The 20,715-nt window shown below is 42.0% G+C and overlaps 1 protein-coding gene across 1 annotated transcript in view; it reads left to right on the top strand.

Annotated features, from left to right (window-relative positions):
- Positions 1-20,715, top strand: part of RUFY1 (RUN and FYVE domain containing 1) — a gene marked incomplete in the record, with an annotated part of 403,552 nt that overhangs the window by 304,990 nt on the left and 77,847 nt on the right. The window contains 1 exon segment of the mRNA XM_053717225.1: positions 17,667-17,786. Within this exon segment, the coding sequence (XP_053573200.1) occupies positions 17,667-17,786 (120 nt within the window).

Genomic DNA, 20,715 nt, shown 5'->3' with positions numbered 1-20,715 from the left:
GTTTGTATTTATTTTAACTAGGTAGAATAGTTATTAGTTAGTAACTATTAAATACAAAAGTACCTGTAAAATAAAACCTACACTATAATTAAATTAATTCCCTAAATTAAATAAAATTATCTAAAGTACAAAAAAAAATAAAACACTAAATTACAGAAAAAAATAAACTAATTACAAGATTTTTAAACTAATTACACCTAATCGAATCCCCCTAACAAAATAAAAAAGCCCCCCAAATTAAAAAAATCCCTACCCTACACTAAATTACAAATAGCCCTTAAAAGGGCCTTTTGCGGGGCATTGCCTCAAAGTAATCAGCTCTTTTACCTGTAAAAAAAAATTACAAATCCCCCCCAACATTAAAACCCACCACCCACACAAACAACCCTACTCTAAAACCCACCCAATCCCCCCTTAAAAAACCTAACACTAACCCCTTGAAGATCACCTTACCGGGAGACGTCTTCATCCAACCGGGCAGAAGTGGTCCTCCAGACGGGCAGAAGTCTTCATCCAAGACGGGCAGAAGTGGTCCTCCAGACGGGCAGAAGTCTTCATCCAGATGGCATTTTCTATCTTCATCCATCCGGCGCGGAGCGGGTCCATCTTCAAGACATCCTATGCGGAGCATCCTCTTCTTCCGACGACTAACACAAAATGAAGGTTCCTTTAAATGACGTCATCCAAGATGGCGTCCCTTCAATTCCGATTGGCTGATAGAATTCTATCAGCCAATCCGAATTAAGGTAGAAAAAATCCTATTGGCTGATGCAATCAGCCAATAGTATTGAGCTTGCATTCCATTGGCTGATTGGAATAACCAATAGAATGCCAGCTCAATCCTATTGGCTGATTGGATCAGCCAATAGGATTGAATTTTTTCTACCTTAATTCTGATTGGCTGATAGAATTCTATCAGACATTCGGAATAGAAGGGACGCCATCTAGGATGACGTCATTTAAAGGAACCTTCATTCTGTGTTAGTCGTCGGAAGAAGACGATGCTCCGCCTTGGATGTCTTCTTCCGACGACTAACACAGCATCGTCTTCTTCCGACGAATAACACAGAATGAAGGTTCCTTTAAATGACGTCATCCAAGATGGCGTCCCTTCTATTCCGAATGTCTGATAGAATTCTATCAGCCAATCAGAATTAAGGTAGAAAAAATTCTATTGGCTGATTGGATCAGCCAATAGGATTGAACTTCAATCCTATTGGCTGATCCAATCAGCCAATAGGATTGAGCTGGCATTCTATTGGTTATTCCAATCAGCCAATAGAATGCAAGCTCAATACTATTGGCTGATTGCATCAGCCAATAGGATTTTTTCTACCTTAATTCCGATTGGCTGATAGAATTCTATCAGCCAATCGGAATTGAAGGGACGCCATCTTGGATGACGTCATTTAAAGGAACCTTCATTTTGTGTTAGTCGTCGGAAGAAGACGATGCTCCGCCTTGGATGTCTTGAAGATGGACCCGCTCCGCGCCAGATGGATGAAGATCGAAGATGCCGTCTGGATGAAGACTTCTGCCCGTCTGGAGGACCACTTCTGGCCGGTTTGGATTAAGACTTCTGCCCGTCTGGAGGACCACTTCTGCACGGTTGGATGAAGACGTCTCCCGGTAAGGTGATCTTCAAGGGGTTAGTGTTAGGATTTTTAAGGGGGTATTGGGTGGGTTTTAGAGTAGGGTTGTTTGTGCGGGTGGTGGGTTTTAATGTTGGGGGGGGATTTGTAATTTTTTTTTACAGGTAAAAGAGCTGATTACTTTGGGGCAATGCCCCGCAAAAGGCCCTTTTAAGGGCTATTTGTAATTTAGTGTAGGGTAGGGCTTTTTTATTTATTTTTGGGGGCTTTTTTATTTTGTTAGGGGGATTAGATTAGGTGTAATTAGTTTAAAAATCTTTTAATTTTTCTGTAATTTAGTGTTTGTTTGTTTTTTGTACTTTAGATAATTGTATTTAATTTAGGGAATTAATTTAATTATAGTGTAGTGTTAGGTGTAATTTTAACTTAGGTTAGGTTTTATTTTACAGGTACTTTTGAATTTATTTTAGCTAGGTAGTTATTAAATAGTTAATAACTATTTAATAACTATTGTACATAGTTCAAATAAATACAAACTTGCCTGTAAAATAAAAATAAACCCTAAGCTAGCTACAATGTAACTATTAGTTATATTGTAGCCATCTTAGGGTTTATTTTATAGGTAAGTATTTAGTTTTAAATAGGAATAATTTAGTTAATGATAGTTATTTTATTTAGATTTATTTAAATTATATTTAAGTGGGGGGGGTAGGGTTAGACTTAGATTTAGGGGTTAATAACTTGAATATAGTGGCGGCGACGTTGGGTGGAGGATTAGGGGTTAATAAATGTAGGTAGGTGTCGGCGATGTTAGGGACGACAGATTAGGGGTTAATAATATTTAACTAATGTTTGCGAGGCGGGAGTGCAGCGGTTTAGGGGTTAATATATTTATTATTGTGGCGGTGATGTCCGGTTTGGCAGATTAGGGGTTAAAACATTTATTTTAGTGTTTGCAATGTGGGAGGGCCTCAGTTTAGGGGTTAATAGGTAGTTTATGGGTGTTAGTGTACTTTTTAGCACTTTAGTTAAGAGTTTTATGCTACAGCGTTGTAGTGTAAAACTCTTAACTTAACTCAACTGATAGCCCAGTGGCGAGACATTTTGCTCAATTTCACAAATCAAAAACGGATGAACTCCGTTTTATTGGAATAGAATCTGTTAAACTAAGTATGCATGGGGGGGACATTGATAGAATTCTTTTACAAAAAGAAACAAGATGGATGTACAAACTGAACACCCTGTCTCCCAATGGCTTAAACGAAAAATTGGAATTTGCTTCCTTTTTGGGCTAATTCCTTATACCTAACTTTGTCTGCACACCTCCATTTATATCTATATCTGTATAGAAGATGGGATCTCAAAATAAATAAAAAATCAAAAATAAAAATCATCATAAAATTGTAAACATATATTTCTATGATGAGCTAAATTGCACATATTAACTGTTAGAGTAATTTAACACACATACCTTTATTTATAAAGTATTGTCTTTTTTAAATATTGCACAATGGTGTATTAAGAATAAAATAGTTTTTTAGCATATTTTGTATAGATGAATTGTTGCGGATGTGTGTGTGAGTGAGTGTTTTCAACATTTTAGTGTATTCAATTAATTTCTGCTATGGAACACTTCACTTTGGTTACACGAGAAGCCCTGCATATAACTGTATTCAAAAGTAACCATTGCAAAACATTGTAACAGCGGCGCAGTGGCTAATTGTGATTGACACGGATTCCATCAAATAGAAAAGATGTTTGAAACCGGCATCCAATAAAAAGGATGGTAATCAAGGTGTTGTTAGCACCTGGAAGAAGCTCCATGCTGCACTGACTGGAGGAGCGAAACGAGCGTTTGGTCTCGTCGTGCTTGGCAGCCTTTTACAGCAGATTCCCTGCTCATCCTGACTTACCCCTGAGGTTTGGACGCTTTGAGAGTGAGGCAGCTAGGAGGAGCGACCGCGTGAATAAATACAGGTAGAATATGTGATATGCATCTGTGCACTGAATATTACTGTCTGAAGAGAAAAAGTACCTGTGAATAAAGACGCGTGTTTTCACTGCTCCTCCTATGCTATGCCTTTAACGCACTATTTCACTCAGTAACATTTGGGGTTAAAGTCTGAAGTGACTGGTCTCTATTCACCGGGGACTGTATAACTGCATCCATTTTGCATTAACGCTGCACCTGTTGTATTACAAATATCTGCAATTCTTAAATGGACTGTCTTTTGTCTATTTTCCCTGGTGCACCAGATAATTTTTGGCCAGTACTTTATACCACTTTTTTGTGCAGGATCCACTGTATGAATGTGAATGTGTGTTTCTCCTGTTAAGTGTGGTCAGTCCACGGGTCATCATTACTTCTGGGATATTAACTCCTCCCCAACAGGAAGTGCAAGAGGATCACCTAGCAGAGCTGCTATATAGCTCCTCCCCTCTACGTCACACCCAGTCATTCTCTTGCACCCAACTAATAGATAGGATGTGTGAGAGGACTGTGGTGATTATACTTAGTTTTTATAACTTCAATCAAAAGTTTGTTATTTTAAAACAGCACCGGAGTGTGTTGTTCCTTCTCAGGGAGAATTTGAAGAAGAATCTACCTGAGTTCTGTATGATTTTAACCGGAGTAGTTAAGATCATGTTGCTGTTCTCGGCCATCTGAGGAGTGAGGTAAACTTCAGATCAGGGGACAGCGGGCAGGTTCACCTGCAAAGAGGTATGTAGCAGCATATTATTTTCTGAGGAATGGAATTGACTAGAAAATACTGCAAATACCTATATAATGTAAGTTCAGCCTTAAATGCAGTAGTAGCAACTGGTATCAGGCTGTCATGTATGTATATTTTCACTTCAGTATTCTGGGGAATGGCACTTCACTGGAATGAGACTGTATGCATAAAACTCTAGCCTATCTTGCAGTGAGAACGACTAGCAGCAGGCTTTCTATGACAATTCATTTATTTGATGTTAAACGTTTTGCTGGCATGTTAAATCGTTTAATTTTCTGAGGTACTAGGTGAAAAATTGTTTTGGGCACTATTTTTATCCACTTGGCGGGCATTTTATTTAATTTATGACAGTTTACTGATCTCCCTCACTGTTGTGTGTGAGGGGGAGGGGCTTAATTTGGCGCTTTTACTACGCATCAGAAATTCAGTCACAAGTCTGTTTTTCTTCCCTGCATGATCCGGTTCGTCTCTACAGAGCTCAAGGGTCTTCAAAAGTTATTTTGAGGGAGGTAATCACTCACAGCAGACCTGTGAGATTGTGCTTTGACTGTGATAAAAAACGTTATATTCTGTACATTTTTTTCTGCTATTTAAGGGTTAGTTATCCATTACTAATGGGGGCAATCCTTTGCTAAAATTGTATTTTTACCGGAAAGAATTTGATTTTATAGTTTATCCGTTTTATTGTTACTCAACGGTCATAACTTTCTGTGCTTCTTAAAGGCACAGTACGTTTTTTTTCATACTATTTGTAAATTGAATTGAAAAGTAATTCCAAGTTTGCTGGTTTAATTGCTAGTGTGTTAAACATGTCTGACTCAGAGGAATATCTCTGTGCTATATGTGCTAAAGCCAAAGTGGAGCCCAATAGAAATTTATGTACTAATTGCATTGATGCTACTTTAAATAAAAGTCAATCTGTACAAATTGAACATCATTCACCAGACAACGAGAGGAAAGTTATGCCGACTAACTCCCCTCACGTGTCAGTACCTGCATCTCCCGCTCGGGAGGTGCGTGATGTGGTAACGCCGGGTACTTCAGGGCGGCCATTACAAATCACATTGCAGGACATGGCTAATGTTATGACTGAAGTTTTGTCTAAATTACCAGAACTTAGAGGGAATCGTGACCACTCTGGGGTGAGAACAGAGTGCGCTGATAATACTAGGGCCATGTCAGATACTGCGTCACAGTATGCGGAACATGAGGACGGAGAGCTTCAATCTGCAGGTGACGGTTCTGATCCCAATAGAGTGGATTCAGACATTTCTAATTTTAAGTTTAAGCTTGAAAACCTCCGCGTTCTGCTAGGGGAGGTATTAGCGGCTCTGAATGATTGTAACACCGTTGCAATCCCAGAGAAATTATGTAGGCTGGATAGATACTATGCGGTACCGGCGAGTACTGACGTATTTCCTATACCTAAGAGGCTTACTGAGATAATTACTAAGGAGTGGGATAGGCCCGGTGTACCCTTTTCCCCCCCTCCTGTATTTAGAAAAATGTTCCCAATAGACGCCACCACACGGGACTTATGGCAAACGATCCCTAAGCGTACCACTATCCCGGTGGAGGATAGCTGTGCCTTTTCTGATCCAATGGATAAAAAATTAGAGGGTTACCTTAAGAAAATGTTTGTTCAACAAGGTTTTATATTGCAACCCCTTGCATGTATTGCGTCTGTCACGGCCGCGGCCGCTTTCTGGTCCGAGTCCCTGGAAGAGACTCTTGACTCAATAACTATCGAGGAGATTTCAAACAGGCTTAAAACACTTAAGCTAGCTAATTCATTTGTTTCAGATGCCGTAGTACATTTAACTAAACTTACGGCTAAGAATTCCGGATTCGCCATTCAGGCACGCAGAGCACTGTGGCTAAAATCCTGGTCAGCTGACGTTACTTCTAAATCTAAGTTACTTAACATACCTTTCAAAGGGCAGACCTTATTCGGGCCCGGTTTGAAAGAAATTATCGCTGACATTACAGGAGGTAAAGGCCATGCCCTGCCTCAAGACAGAGCCAAACCTAGGGCTAGACAGTCTAATTTTCGTTCCTTTCGTAATTTCAAGGCAGGAGCAGCATCAACTTCCTCTGCACCAAAACAGGAAGGAGCTGTTGCTCGCTACAGACAAGGCTGGAAACCTAACCAGTCCTGGAACAAGGGCAAGCAGGCCAGAAAACCGGCTGCTGCCCCTAAGACAGCATGAATTGAGGGCCCCCGATCCGGGAACAGATCTAGTGGGGGGCAGACTTTCTCTCTTCGCCCAGGCTTGGGCAAGAGATGTCCAGGATCCCTGGGCGTTAGAGATCATATCTCAGGGATATCTTCTGGACTTCAAATCCTCTCCCCCAAAAAGGAGATTCCATCTGTCAAGGTTGTCAACAAACCAAATAAAGAAAGAGGCGTTTCTACGCTGTGTACAAGATCTGTTACTAATGGGAGTGATCCATCCGGTTCCGCGATCGGAACACGGACAGGGGTTTTACTCAAATCTGTTTGTGGTTCCCAAGAAAGAAGGAACCTTCAGACCAATCTTGGATTTAAAGATCCTAAACAAATTCCTAAGAGTTCCATCGTTCAAAATGGAAACTATTCGGACAATTCTACCCTTGATCCAAAAGGGTCAGTACATGACCACAGTGGATTTAAAGGATGCTTACCTTCACATACCGATTCACAGAGATCATTACCGGTACCTAAGGTTTGCCTTCCTAGACAGGCATTACCAGTTTGTAGCTCTTCCATTCGGGTTGGCTACGGCTCCAAGAATCTTCACAAAGGTTCTGGGTGCTCTTCTGGCGGTACTAAGACCGCGAGGAATTTCGGTAGCTCCGTACCTAGACGACATTCTGATACAAGCTTCAAGCTTTCAAACTGCCAGGTCTCATACAGAGTTAGCATGGGTGGAAGGTAAACGAAAAGAAGAGTTCTCTCTTTCCACTCACAAGAGTTCCCTTCTTGGGGACTCTTATAGATTCTGTAGAAATGAAGATCTACCTGACAGAAGACAGGTTAACAAAGCTTCAAAATGCTTGCCGTGTCCTTCATTCCATTCAACACCCGTCAGTGGCTCAATGCATGGAGGTGATCGGCTTAATGGTAGCGGCAATGGACATAGTACCCTTTGCACGCCTACATCTCAGACCGCTGCAATTGTGCATGCTAAGTCAGTGGAATGGGGATTACTCAGATTTGTCCCCTACTCTGAATCTGGATCAAGAGACCAGAAATTCTCTTCTGTGGTGGCTTTCTCGGCCACATCTGTCCAGGGGGATGCCATTCAGCAGGCCAGATTGGACAATTGTAACAACAGACGCCAGCCTGCTAGGTTGGGGCGCTGTCTGGAATTCTCTGAAGGCTCAGGGATCATGGACTCAGGAGGAGAGTCTCCTGCCAATAAACATTCTGGAATTGAGAGCAGTTCTCAATGCCCTTCTGGCTTGGCCCCAGTTAACAACTCGGGGGTTCATCAGGTTTCAGTCGGACAACATCACGACTGTAGCTTACATCAACCATCAAGGAGGGACAAGAAGCTCCCTAGCGATGATGGAAGTATCAAAGGTAATTCACTGGAGTCTCACTCTTGCCACCTATCAGCAATCCACATCCCGGGAGTGGAGAACTGGGAGGCGGATTTCCTAAGTCGTCAGACTTTTCATCCGGGGGAGTGGGAACTTCATCCGGAGGTCTTTGCCCAAATACTTCGACGTTGGGGCAAACCAGAAATAGATCTCATGGCGTCTCGACAGAACGCCATGCTTCCTTGTTACGGGTCCAGATCCAGGGATCCGGGAGCGGCCCTGGTAGATGCTTTGACAGCACCTTGGACCTTCGGGAGGGCTTATGTGTTTCCTCCCTTCCCGATGCTTCCTCGATTGATTGCCAGGATCAAACAGGAGAGAGCATCGGTGATTCTAATAGCGCCTGCGTGGCCACGCAGGACCTGGTATGCAGATCTAGTGGACATGTCATCCTGTCCACCTTGGTCTCTGCCTCTAAGACAGGACCTTCTGATTCAGGGTCCCTTCAAACATCAAAATCTAATTTCTCTGAAGCTGACTGCCTGGAAATTGAACGCTTGATTTTATCAAAACGTGGATTTTCTGAGTCAGTAATTGATACCTTAATACAGGCTAGGAAGCCTGTTACCAGGAAGATTTACCATAAAATATGGCGTAAATACCTATATTGGTGCGAATCCAAAGGTTACTCTTGGAGTAAGGTTAGGATTCCTAGGATATTGTCTTTTCTACAAGAAGGTTTAGAAAAGGGTTTATCCGCTAGTTCCTTAAAGGGACAGATCTCAGCTCTGTCCATTCTGTTACACAAACGTCTGTCAGAAGTTCCAGACGTTCAGGCCTTTTGTCAGGCTTTGGCCAGGATTAAGCCTGTGTTTAAAACTGTTGCTCCGCCATGGAGTTTAAACCTAGTTCTTAACGTTTTACAGGGTGTTCCATTTGAACCCCTTCATTCCGTTGATATAAAATTGTTATCTTGGAAAGTTCTGTTTTTAATGGCTATTTCCTCGGCTCGAAGAGTCTCTGAGTTATCAGCCTTACATTGTGATTCTCCTTATCTGATTTTTCACTCAGACAAGGTAGTTCTGCGTACTAAACCTGGGTTCTTACCTAAGGTAGTCACTAACAGGAATATCAATCAAGAGATTGTTGTTCCTTCCTTGTGTCCAAACCCTTCTTCAAAGAAGGAACGACTTCTACACAATCTAGATGTAGTCCGTGCCCTGAAATTTTATTTACAGGCAACTAAAGATCTTCGACAAACGTCTTCCCTGTTTGTCATTTATTCTGGTCAGAGGAGAGGTCAAAAAGCTTCTGCTACCTCTCTCTCTTTTTGGCTTCGTAGCATAATGCGTTTAGCTTATGAGACTGCTGGACAGCAGCCTCCTGAAAGAATTACAGCTCATTCTACTAGAGCTGTGGCTTCCACTTGGGCCTTTAAGAATGAGGCCTCTGTTGAACAGATTTGCAAGGCTGCAACTTGGTCTTCTCTTCATACTTTTTCCAAATTTTACAAATTTGACACTTTTGCTTCTTCGGAGGCTGTTTTTGGGAGAAAGGTTCTTCAGGCAGTGGTTCCTTCCGTATAAAGATCCTGCCTGTCCCTCCCGTCATCCGTGTACTTTGGCTTTGGTATTGGTATCCCAGAAGTAATGATGACCCGTGGACTGACCACACTTAACAGGAGAAAACATAATTTATGCTTACCTGATAAATTCCTTTCTCCTGTAGTGTGGTCAGTCCACGGCCCGCCCTGTTTTTATGGCAGGTCTAAATTTTTAAATTATACTCCAGTCACCACTGCACCCTTTGGCTTCTCCTTTCTCGTTGGTTCTCGGTCGAATGACTGGGTGTGACGTAGAGGGGAGGAGCTATATAGCAGCTCTGCTGGGTGATCCTCTTGCACTTCCTGTTGGGGAGGAGTTAATATCCCAGAAGTAATGATGACCCGTGGACTGACCACACTACAGGAGAAAGGAATTTATCAGGTAAGCATAAATTATGTTTTTGTGCATACAGTTAATAAATATTTATATCGTTTTTGACATATAGGCTTTTGTGTATTTACTTAATTTTACAGTTGTGCTGGATTTACCTAGACTTTTGGGAATTTCTTATTGTGGAGTTCCCACTTTCTTTTCTATGTTGTTTCATAAGTACTTTTCTAGGAAGCACCTGTTCTTAAGTGACTCAATTTACTAACCAAGTAGTTTGCAACTCTTTTCCTGTTTCTTTTTGTCTACTAAAACTCTTAACTACTGACTTTAAAATGCGGTACCAGGCTTGACAGGAGAGGGTCTACCGCTCACTTTTTGGAAGACTCGTAATACCGGTGCTATGCGAGTCCCATTGAAAGAATAGGATACGCAATTGACGTAAGTGGATTTGCGGTATTTCCGTGTCTGGCCAAAAAAGTGAGCGGTACACCTGTACCTTCAAGACTCGTAATACCAGCAGGCGTTAAAAAGCAGCGTTGGGACCGGCCAACGCTGCTTTTTAAGCCTAATGCAAGACTCGTAATCTAGGCCTTTGTTTCCGCCAGGGGGTGTTAAAAAGCAGCGTTGGGACCGGACAACGCTGCTTTTTAAGCCTAACGCAAGACTCGTAATCTAGGCCTTTGTTTCTGTTGCTAGTATATGCCTATTTGATCATGTGTCTGCTACTAGATGCAGTGCCACAGTATACTCAGGAACTAGATGCAGTGCCACAGTATACTCAGGAACTAGATGCAGTGCCACAGTATACTCAGGAACTAGATGCAGTGCCACAGTATACTAAGGAACTAGGTGCAGTGCCACAGTATACTCAGGAACTAGATGCAGTGCCACAGTATACTCAGGAACTAGATGCAGTGCCACAGTTTACTCAGGAACTAGATGCAGTGCCACAGTATACTAGGGAACTAGGTGCAGTGCCACAGGATACTCGGGAACTAGATGCAGTGCCACAGTATACTCGGGAACTAGATGCAGTGCCACAGTATACTCAGGAACTAGATGCAGTGCCACAGTATACTAAGGAACAAGGTGCAGTGTCACAGTATACTCAGGAACTAGATGCAGTGCCACAGTATACTCAGGAACTAGATGCAGTGCCACAGTATACTCAGGAACTAGATGCAGTGCCACAGTATACTAAGGAACTAGGTGCAGTGACACAGGATACTCAGGAACTAGATGCAGTGCCACAGTATACTCAGGAACTAGATGCAGTGCCACAGTATACTCAGGAACTATATGCAGTGACACAGTATACTCAGGAACTAGATGCAGTGCCACAGTATACTCAGGAACAAGATGCAGTGCCACAGTATACTCAGGAACTAGATGCAGTGCCACAGTATACTAAGGAACTAGGTGCAGTGCCACAGGATACTCAGGAACTAGGTGCAGTGCCACAGGATACTCAGGAACTAGATGCAGTGCCACAGGATACTCAGGAACTAGATGCAGTGCCACAGTATACTAAGGAACAAGGTTCAGTTCCACAGTATACTCAGGAACTAGGTGCAGTGCTGCAGGACTTACAGGCTAGAACAGAGTGCCTCTGGAAAGGACAGTAGGCCTCAGGACTCACAGGCTAAGATTGCAGGACTCAGGACACACTGCCTAGGATTTCAGGACTCACGGGCTAGAATAGCAGGCCCCAGGACTCACAGGCTAGAATTGTACGTCACAGGACTCTCAGGCTAGGACAGCAGAATTTACGACTCACAGGCTAGTATAGTGGGCCTCGGGACTTACAGGCTAGGATAACATGTGTGCAGGTGCAGTGCCACAGGATACTCAGGGACTAGATGCAGTGCCACAGTATACTCAGGAACTAGATGCAGTGCCACAGTATACTCAGGAACTACTCAGGAACTAGATGCAGTGCCACAGTATACTAAGGAACTAGATGCAGTGCCACAGTATACTAAGGAACAAGGTTCAGTGCCACAGTATACTCAGGAACTAGGTGCAGTGCTGCAGGACTTACAGGCTAGAACAGAGTGCCTCTGGAAAGGACAGTAGGCCTCAGGACTCACAGGCTAAGATTGCAGGACTCAGGACACACAGCCTAGGATTTCAGGACTCACAGGCTAGAATAGCAGGCCCCAGGACTCACAGGCTAGAATTGTACGTCACAGGACTCTCAGGCTAGGACAGCAGAATTTACGACTCACAGGCTAGTATAGTGGGCCTCGGGGCTTACAGGCTAGGATAACAAGTCAAGGGACTCACGGTCTAGGATTACAGGTTACAGAGCTCTCAGGCTAGAACAAGCAGGCACCAGAGACTAGGGCAGCAGGTCACAGGACTCACAGGCTAGGATTACATGTCACAGGACTCACAGGCTAGGATAACAATTCTTAGGACTCACAGGCTAGGATATCGTCATAGGACTCACAGGCTAGGATAACAAGTCAGAGGCTAGGATAACATATCATAGGACTCACAGGCTAGGATAACATGCCATAGGACTCACAGGCTAGTATTGCAGGTCCCAGGATTTACAGGCTAGGATAGCAGGCCTCAGGACTTGCAGGTTAGGATAGCAGGCCTCTGGACTTACAGTCTAGGATTGCAGGTCACATGACTTACAGGCTAGGAAAGAAGGCCTCTTAACTTACAGGTTAGGATTGCATGTCACAGGACTCGCAGGCTAGGATAGCAGGCCGCAAGACCGCAGTGCCATAATAGGATACATGACCTGGTATCAGTCCACAAGATGCTTTAACAGATTGCTCACAAGGCTAGAGAGGGCTTTCAGCACAAGCCAAACTGGAAACAGAGAAATCCTTAATGCCAGAGCACCTGAATAGTGGAAGGGCCCGGCAATTTATAGGAGATCAGCAAGACAGGTGCAAGCAACTGAAAATTAATCACAGAATGGCAGAGGAGTAAGCTGCAGGTGAAAAATTTAAAGGGATGTGTACCGCCCAGGAACGTATGTGACAGTACCTCCCTCCCAAGGCCAATCTCATGGTAACGTTAACCCTCACTTGCAGAAGAATAAACAGGAATTATCTAAAGAGCAGGAGGCAGGACATTTCTTCAGGTTTCAAAATATGAATGCCCTCACCAGGGCTGAATTTGCAAACCACTACTGAGCCAAGAACCATGCTCATCCAAGAGCAGAGGCTAAGGCTTTGTTCATTGTACATAATGTGCATGAGGGTTGAAGACAGAATGCACGCCAACCTATCTGAGGGAATGCAAAATCAATATGCATACAGGAAATAAGGCAACATAATGAAAAATTAATTTCAATGTTTTGTTCTACTATGCCTAATAAATCAGTTTATAGCAACAACAAAAAATGCTAAACTAATAATTAAATTGATATTATTAAAAACCTGGCCGCAGGCGGCGTTTCTCTGGGCAGCACCTTAAGTGGATGCAATATTGGTAGCTCCGTGTGGATCACTGTTAATCTGCCTATTATCAGTGAATTAACAGAACATCCAGCTAAATTACTTCAATATATTGAATCTATAGATCAAGACGATTTGAAACATATGCTTTATAGAGTTCTCCACCTTTGCAAACCAATACGGAACGTTGAGGCCTAAGGCAGGCTCATTACAGAGAGGTTCTCAACACCCCCCCCCGGTATTACTTCAGGCCGGGTAAACAGTGCACAGACACTGGACAAAACATCTATCATCTATACTATCTATGTCTGCTATGTCATCCTTGTACTAGGGGATAAATAGGAGAGAGGATTGAGAAACTTTATTGGTACACTCGTATTTGTAAGACATGGCGCCTTGTTTCACTATATTACTTAAGGCTGTGACCCGCTTACTAGATGAGCATCATGAGAGGATATTACAAACCTGGTCGGCTAAAATTGACAGTGTTCGAGAGCTTACCAAGCAAACTAGCCATCGACACAATGTGCCTGAAGTTTCCCTAGAGAAATATGACGAAGAGGCCAGCTCCCAAGCGTACATCCCAAACCCACCGGATCCCTCGCCACAGGCTCAGGCCCTGGCGGGGACAGTGCAGCACTGTTCTCTGAGTACTCTGATGGGTGACGCTTTAGCTATGGATAATTCCTCTTATTGCTCCCCAGGAATGGGAGCGTTAACAGGAGGCTCCTTCACAAGGAAGCCGAATGCAGGGAGACCTGCGAGCATGGCCAGAGCGGAACTGCATGTTGCTTCTCCCGGACTTAAGGGGACCTATAATGAGCAGACAAATAGGAGGGGGATGGTCTCAGGACTCTCGCCATACCCGATGTCAAAGGACGCCACACTGGGGGCACTTGTCTCGCCTAGATTTGCAGGCCATCGCACTCAAAGTTCCACTAAAAGGGGAAATTTGTCTGAGCCTGACATCCGCAGCATAACCGGCAACGAGTTTACGCCGCATAGTCCTCTTCTTTTTGGGTCACAACCCCTGATCTCCAGTAATGAAGACGCAGTAAGGAGAACAGGCATCGGATAAGATGATATATAATGTCCCACGCTGCTCTCTCTGGTTTTGATGCAGGACACCTGGACTGACCGATATTTTAATACACACGCAGAACTTCCTTTAAGGTGCAATAGGCACGTCTAATCCCTGTCTATACTATGTTTGGGGTCACTTCACTAAGCCCTTTGATGGTTGTCTCTACTTCACAGTATTCCTTATTGTTGTTAATATTTATTTTTCCCTGTATCACTGTGAATAGGTAAACTACGCATAAGCACTACTAACCCTGTTTTGATGTAAGTCCCTCCCCCCCCCCTTGGCTTAACACAAGATAGCATAAAGAACAGTACAATGTGATGTCGGATTAACTTATAATGCAGGTATAATAATCTATACGTTAAAGGCTATGGCTATGCATCCTGCTTTCATTTATGTGTAAAGGTGTCTATAGATCTACATTTGTCACTGTGACACACTAATTAATATGGTAGCTTCTATTGCTCAGACTTTAATGTAAATATTCTGCGCTATTTTGTAGTGCTCATCTAAGTGTTTTCCTTGGAAAACTACTTACATGCCACAAGATAATTTATATTAATGTTCAATGTTGGAGGAAATGTCTTGTAAATTATCAGAGTTTTCATGGGCACTGTTACATTTTTATATATGCCCTGCGGCAGAGGTGCTTGACCGTAAGGGAGGGTAGGCTCATCTTCCTCCTTCAAAATCAGGGGTATTACTTCACTTTGGTGTCATGCGAAGGGAAGATATTTAGTTATGATAGCGCCCCCCTACCACAAGTTTCTGCTTTCCTATATGTAGTTATGTTAGTTGAACTAGAGGTTCGCTTAGAACAAAGATTTGTCACCAGTATATTTACTCGCATGTCCCCTACAATTGATCAATATCCCTGTTTTTTCTCTTTCCTGTACCCATACTTTGAATTGGCAGACATAGGAACATTTTACTTTGTTTCTTTATTAAATTCTACGGTCCAAACATGACTGTACTTATCATTAACATCCCCCTATTGAGTCTCATATTTCCATGGGCTCAAGAGTGGCCTCTTGAAGGGTTGGGGGCACATACCTACTTATTAAAACCATAAAATGAGGTCCATTACTAGTGCTCAGCAGCTTTATATATGAGGCTATTAGCTTGACTTTTAATTATCTTCATAATTAACTGCTATGCATATCCTTGTCATGCTTGTATAATATTCTGTATACGCTGTTTTTACTGTTGTACATTTACTTGGAGTTGTACTTTTTATTTGAATAACCTCAATAAAAATTATTTAAAAAAAATAACCTGGCCGCTACCAAAACTGTGTGGAGAAGTTAATTACCAAGAGCTTGGTAGATGCTGAGTAATTCTGGTGACTTCTATGGGCCCTGGTAGATCCAAGCTATTTTGGAGAAGCTAATTACTGAGAGCCTGGTACAATAGGTACCAACCCATTCTGTTAGCCATTCTGGTGAAGGTTATTTCTGAATGCCAAGTAGCCACTGAGCCAGTCTGATGAACATAATTGCTGACTGCCTGGAGGCTACCTTGATAGTCTGCAGAAGGCAATTAGAGCCTGGAAGCTATAGAGCGAGTCTGGAGAAGCTAATTACTAAGAGCCTTATAGATACTGAGCCTTTCTGGAAAGCTAATTACTAAGAACCTGGTAGATATTGAGCAATTCTGGAAAGCTAATTACTGAGAGTCTGGTAGATACTGAGCCATTCTGCTGCATCTAATTACTGAGAGCCTAGTAGCTATTGAACCATTCTGGAAAAACAAATTAGTGATGGCCTGGTAGGTACTTAGCTTTTCTGCAGAAGCTCATTTTTGTTCACCTGGTAGTTACTGAGCCCGTCTGCTGAAGGTAATTGCTGATTGTCTTAAAGCTACAGTCTGCAGAAACCAATTATTGAGAGCCTGGTTGCTACCAAGCCAGTTTGCAAAATCTAATTACTGGGAGCCTGATATGGATTTATAGACTAATGTTACTTGATTAAAAAAACTTTTAGTTCTTTCACTTCAAATCTATGTATATTAATGTAGAGGTATTGATCATCATAAAATATTTAATAAAGTAGGACAATGCACTTTGTGTTTGATAAATAATGTGTTAGAGAAATGGCTTGAAAAATGAGTGTTTATGATCCATAGTAGTTGTACAAAAATAGCCAACTAACGGCTTGCAGACTGTATAAACCATAGCTTTCAGTGGTTGGCATTGGGCAGCCAAGGACATGCATGTGGCCTTGAGAGGTTTTTCTATAGACCGTATTATCTTGTACACAACAGGGAAGACTCATTTTATTATCCCTTATAACAGTGATTTGCAACCTTTTTTTTGCCGTGGCACACTTTTTTACATTAAAAAATCCTGCGGCACACCACCATCCCAAAATTTTACAAAATCACACATTGTAGCCTAATACAGGATATATATATATATATATATATATATATATATATATATATACACACACACATACACACACACTGTACTGTGCTGTCATGCCATGCCTCCTACAAACTATACATGACATATTGACATTCATTCACAAACAATCATAATGATTGTCTGTGAATGAATGTCAATGTCATGGTTGTAAATGATGCCTGATGAGCCTGTCACATACTTCCCCAATATTTCAAAATTTGAAAGAGGGACACCCCCTCACTGTTGTAATTTTGCCATGGCACACCTGAGGATCTCTCAGGGCACACCAGTGTGCCACGGCACACTGGTTGAAAAACACTGCCCTATAACACACACTTCTCATGTCTTATTTTTCAAATCACATGCACTCACCAATCTCTCTCCCCTCACTTACTTACAAACATACATACTCTGAAAGGCTGCAAAGGACTGGAGTGGGCCTATATGCAGCTCTTTGAATGATACATGATGCATATCTCTGTTCAAGAGCTTAAGACAATGCATCCTTTTATTGCTAGTGCATTTTGGTTTTGAATAGACTACACTTATTTGCAAAAATTCTGCTAGTACAAGCTTTTTCAGTGTGAATGTTTTACTTGTATAGGCCCATGGAGATTATCTAGATGTGTTCAGTGTAACAACATATTTAATAGCATGCAAAGACACACATCTGCAAGTGAGAAGTAACTGTAGGCATGAGCAGTATATTGCAAATACACAGTGTCTCCTTTTTTGACTGTGGTTGTTTTCCCACCAACCCTGGGCATTTGCATGTCTCGGCCTGACTCAGTTTCAAACCTGGAAACAAAAAAAAAATGGAAACCCGAACTGTCTGTGTCATTTTTGGACAGGTGGCAACCCTACCCGTTAAACTGACTAATATCTATAACAGCAAGATTGAAATATTCTTGTATCATATGTTGTATTTTTTAATTTCAGTTAATATCCCAAATCTTTTCTATTTCTTGTTTAGACTTCAAAAATGTGAGAAAGCTAGACAAGCAGCTGAAGAAAATAGTAACAAATTAAAATTGGATTTAGGAGTCAAAAATCAAGCTTTATTGCAAGAAGTTGAAAAACTGGATAAACAATGGTAAGCTATAAAAGGTATATATAACCACACAATTTAATATTAACTCACTACAACAAATAATGTCAGTGTTACTACATAGGAAATCCTGACTTGATAGATAAGAGACCATAATAATTTTATCATAATAATTTTTATGAAGACTGAATAAGTAATACAGCATTCTGATGGCTTATTTTGTTTGGAGATACATAATTAGCATATATAATTGAGCTTCCGTTTTAAAGGGACTGCAAAGTAAAAAATTAAACTTTAATGATTTTGATAGAGAATGCAATTTTAAACAACTTTCCAATTTATTTATATTATCTAATTTGCTATATTATCTTGGTAACCTTTGTTGAAAAGCATACAGAGGTATACTCAGGAGCAGCAATGCACTACTGGAAATCCGTTTCTGATTGGTGGCTGCACTTATATGCCTCTTTCTCCTACATTGGTGTGTCCGGTCCACGGCTTCATCCTTACTTGTGGGAATATTCTCTTCCCCAACAGGAAATGGCAAAGAGAGCACAGCAAAAGCTGCCCATATAGCCCCCCCTCTGGCTCCGCCCCCCAGTCATTCTCTTTGCCGCTCTGAACAAGTAGCATCTCCACGGGGATGGTAAAGAGTATGTGGTGTTAGTTGTAGTTTTATTTCTTCTATCAAGAGTTTGTTATTTTAAAATAGTGCCGGTTTGTACTATTTACTCTACAACAGAAAGTGATGAAGAGTTCTGTTAAAAGAGGAGTATGATTTTAGCAACAGTAACTAAAATCCATTGCTGTTCCCACGCAGGACTGTTGAGCCCAGAGAACTTCAGTTGGGGGGGAACAGTTTGCAGACTTTTCTGCTCCAGGTATGACTAGTCTCTTTTCTAACAAGACATAGTAATGCTAGAAGACTGTCATTTCCCTTTTGGGATCGGTAAGCCATTTTCTTAGACTCATAACAGAATGAAGGCTTATAAATGGGCTATATACTGGTTGACACTATTGTGGGCTAAATCGATTGATTTATATAATATTTATATGATTTTTGGAGTGTTTTGAGACTTGGAAACACTTTTGGGAACGTTTTATTACGCCTGGCAGTGTGTTAGACACCTAATCTAGTCAGGAAGGCCCCTTCACTCTGGTATGCAGAGGGAGGAAGCCTCATTTTCGCGCCTTAATTGCGCATTTACTTCTGGAAGCAGTGCATGCAGCTTCATGTGAGAGGGTCCTGTGGCCACAAAAACTATTCTAAGAGGCTTATTTCTGTGGTGAATAACCCCCAAGGAAGGAAAAGCCGCAGCAAAAGGCTGTGGCAGGGACTGTAGAGGGTTTAAACTGCTAAATTGAACAATTAGCTCCGGTTTGCTCATTTAAGGGGTTAAAGACTTGAAATTTGGTGTGCAATACTTTCAAAGCATTAAGACACTAGGGTGCAAATTTCGTAAAGATCTGATAATTCCTTCATAGTTTTTCAAACATTCAGAAATAAAGTGTACTCTGTTTATTATTTAAAGAGACAGTAACGGTTTTGTTTAAAAAGTTTTTTTTGCATTAATAGCCTGACTAAGTCTGTCTAACATGTCTGTACCTTCAGATAGATTATGTTCTGTGTGTATGGAGGCCAAGGTGATTCCCCCTTTAAATGTATGTGAAAATTGTGCCATGGCGTCCAAACAAAGTAAGGACAGTAATGTCACATTTAATAAGGTTGCCCAAGATGATTCTTCAAATGAAGGTAGTGGGGATAGTTCATCATCCTCTCCTTCTGTGTCAACACCAGTTATGCCCGCGCAGTCGACACCTAGTACATCTAGCGCGCCAATGCTTGTTACTATGCAACAATTAACTGCAGTAATGGATAATTCTATAGCAAATCTTTTATCCAAGCTGCCAACACTTCCCAGAAAGCGTGATTGCTCAGTTTTGAATACAGAGGATGAGCAAGTGGGCGCTGATGATAGTTTATCTGTAATACCCTCACACCAGTCTGAATTGGCAGTGAGGGAGAGGCTGTCTGAGGGAGAAATTTCTGATTCAGGAAAAGTTTCTCAGCAGGCAGAACCTGATATCGTGACGTTTAAATTTAAGTTAGAACATCTCCGCGCCCTGCTTAAGGAGGGGCTAACTACTCTTGACGATTGCGACTCTTTGGTAATTCCAGAGAAATTGTGCAAAATGGACAAATTCCTTGAGGTCCCTGTGCACGCTGATGCCTTTCCGATACCCAAGAGGGTGGCGGACATAGTGAACAAGGAGTGGGAGAAGCCAGGTATACCTTTTGTCCCACCTCCTATATTTAAGAAAATGTTCCCCATTGTCGACCCCAGAAGGGACGCATGGCAAACAGTCCCTAAGGTTGAAGGAGCAGTTTCCACGTTGGCCAAGCGCACGACTATTCCCATTGAGGACAGTTGTGCTTTCAAAGATCCTATGGATAAAAAATTGGAAGGATTGCTTAAAAAGATATTTGTTCAGCAAGGTTTCCTTCTTCAGCCAATTTCGTGCATTATTCCTGTCACCACGGCGGCGTCTTTTTGGTTCGAGGAAATAGAAAATTCGCTCAATAAGGAGACTCCATATGAGGAAGTCATGGACAGAATTCACGCACTAAAGTTGGCTAATTCCTTTATTTTAGATGCCGCTTTGCAATTGGCAAAATTAGCGGCGAAAAATTCAGGTTTTGCAATTGTGGCGCGCAGAGCGCTTTGGCTAAAATCTTGGTCGGCGGATGTGTCATCCAAGACAAAATTGCTTAATATTCCTTTCAAAGGTAAGACCCTTTTTGGGCCAGAATTGAAGGAGATTATTTAAGACATCACTGGGGGAAAGGGCCATGCCCTCCCACAGGATAGGCCTTTCAAGGCTAAGAACAAATCTAATTTTCGTTCCTTTCGCAACTTCAGGAACGGACCGTCTCCTAACTCTGCAGCCTCTAGACAAGAGGGTAACGCTGGAA

The sequence above is a fragment of the Bombina bombina genome, chromosome 6 (genome assembly GCF_027579735.1).
Source record: "Bombina bombina isolate aBomBom1 chromosome 6, aBomBom1.pri, whole genome shotgun sequence".
Classification (NCBI taxonomy): Eukaryota; Metazoa; Chordata; class Amphibia; order Anura; family Bombinatoridae; genus Bombina; species Bombina bombina.
This window is presented reverse-complemented; position numbering and strand designations above follow the sequence as displayed.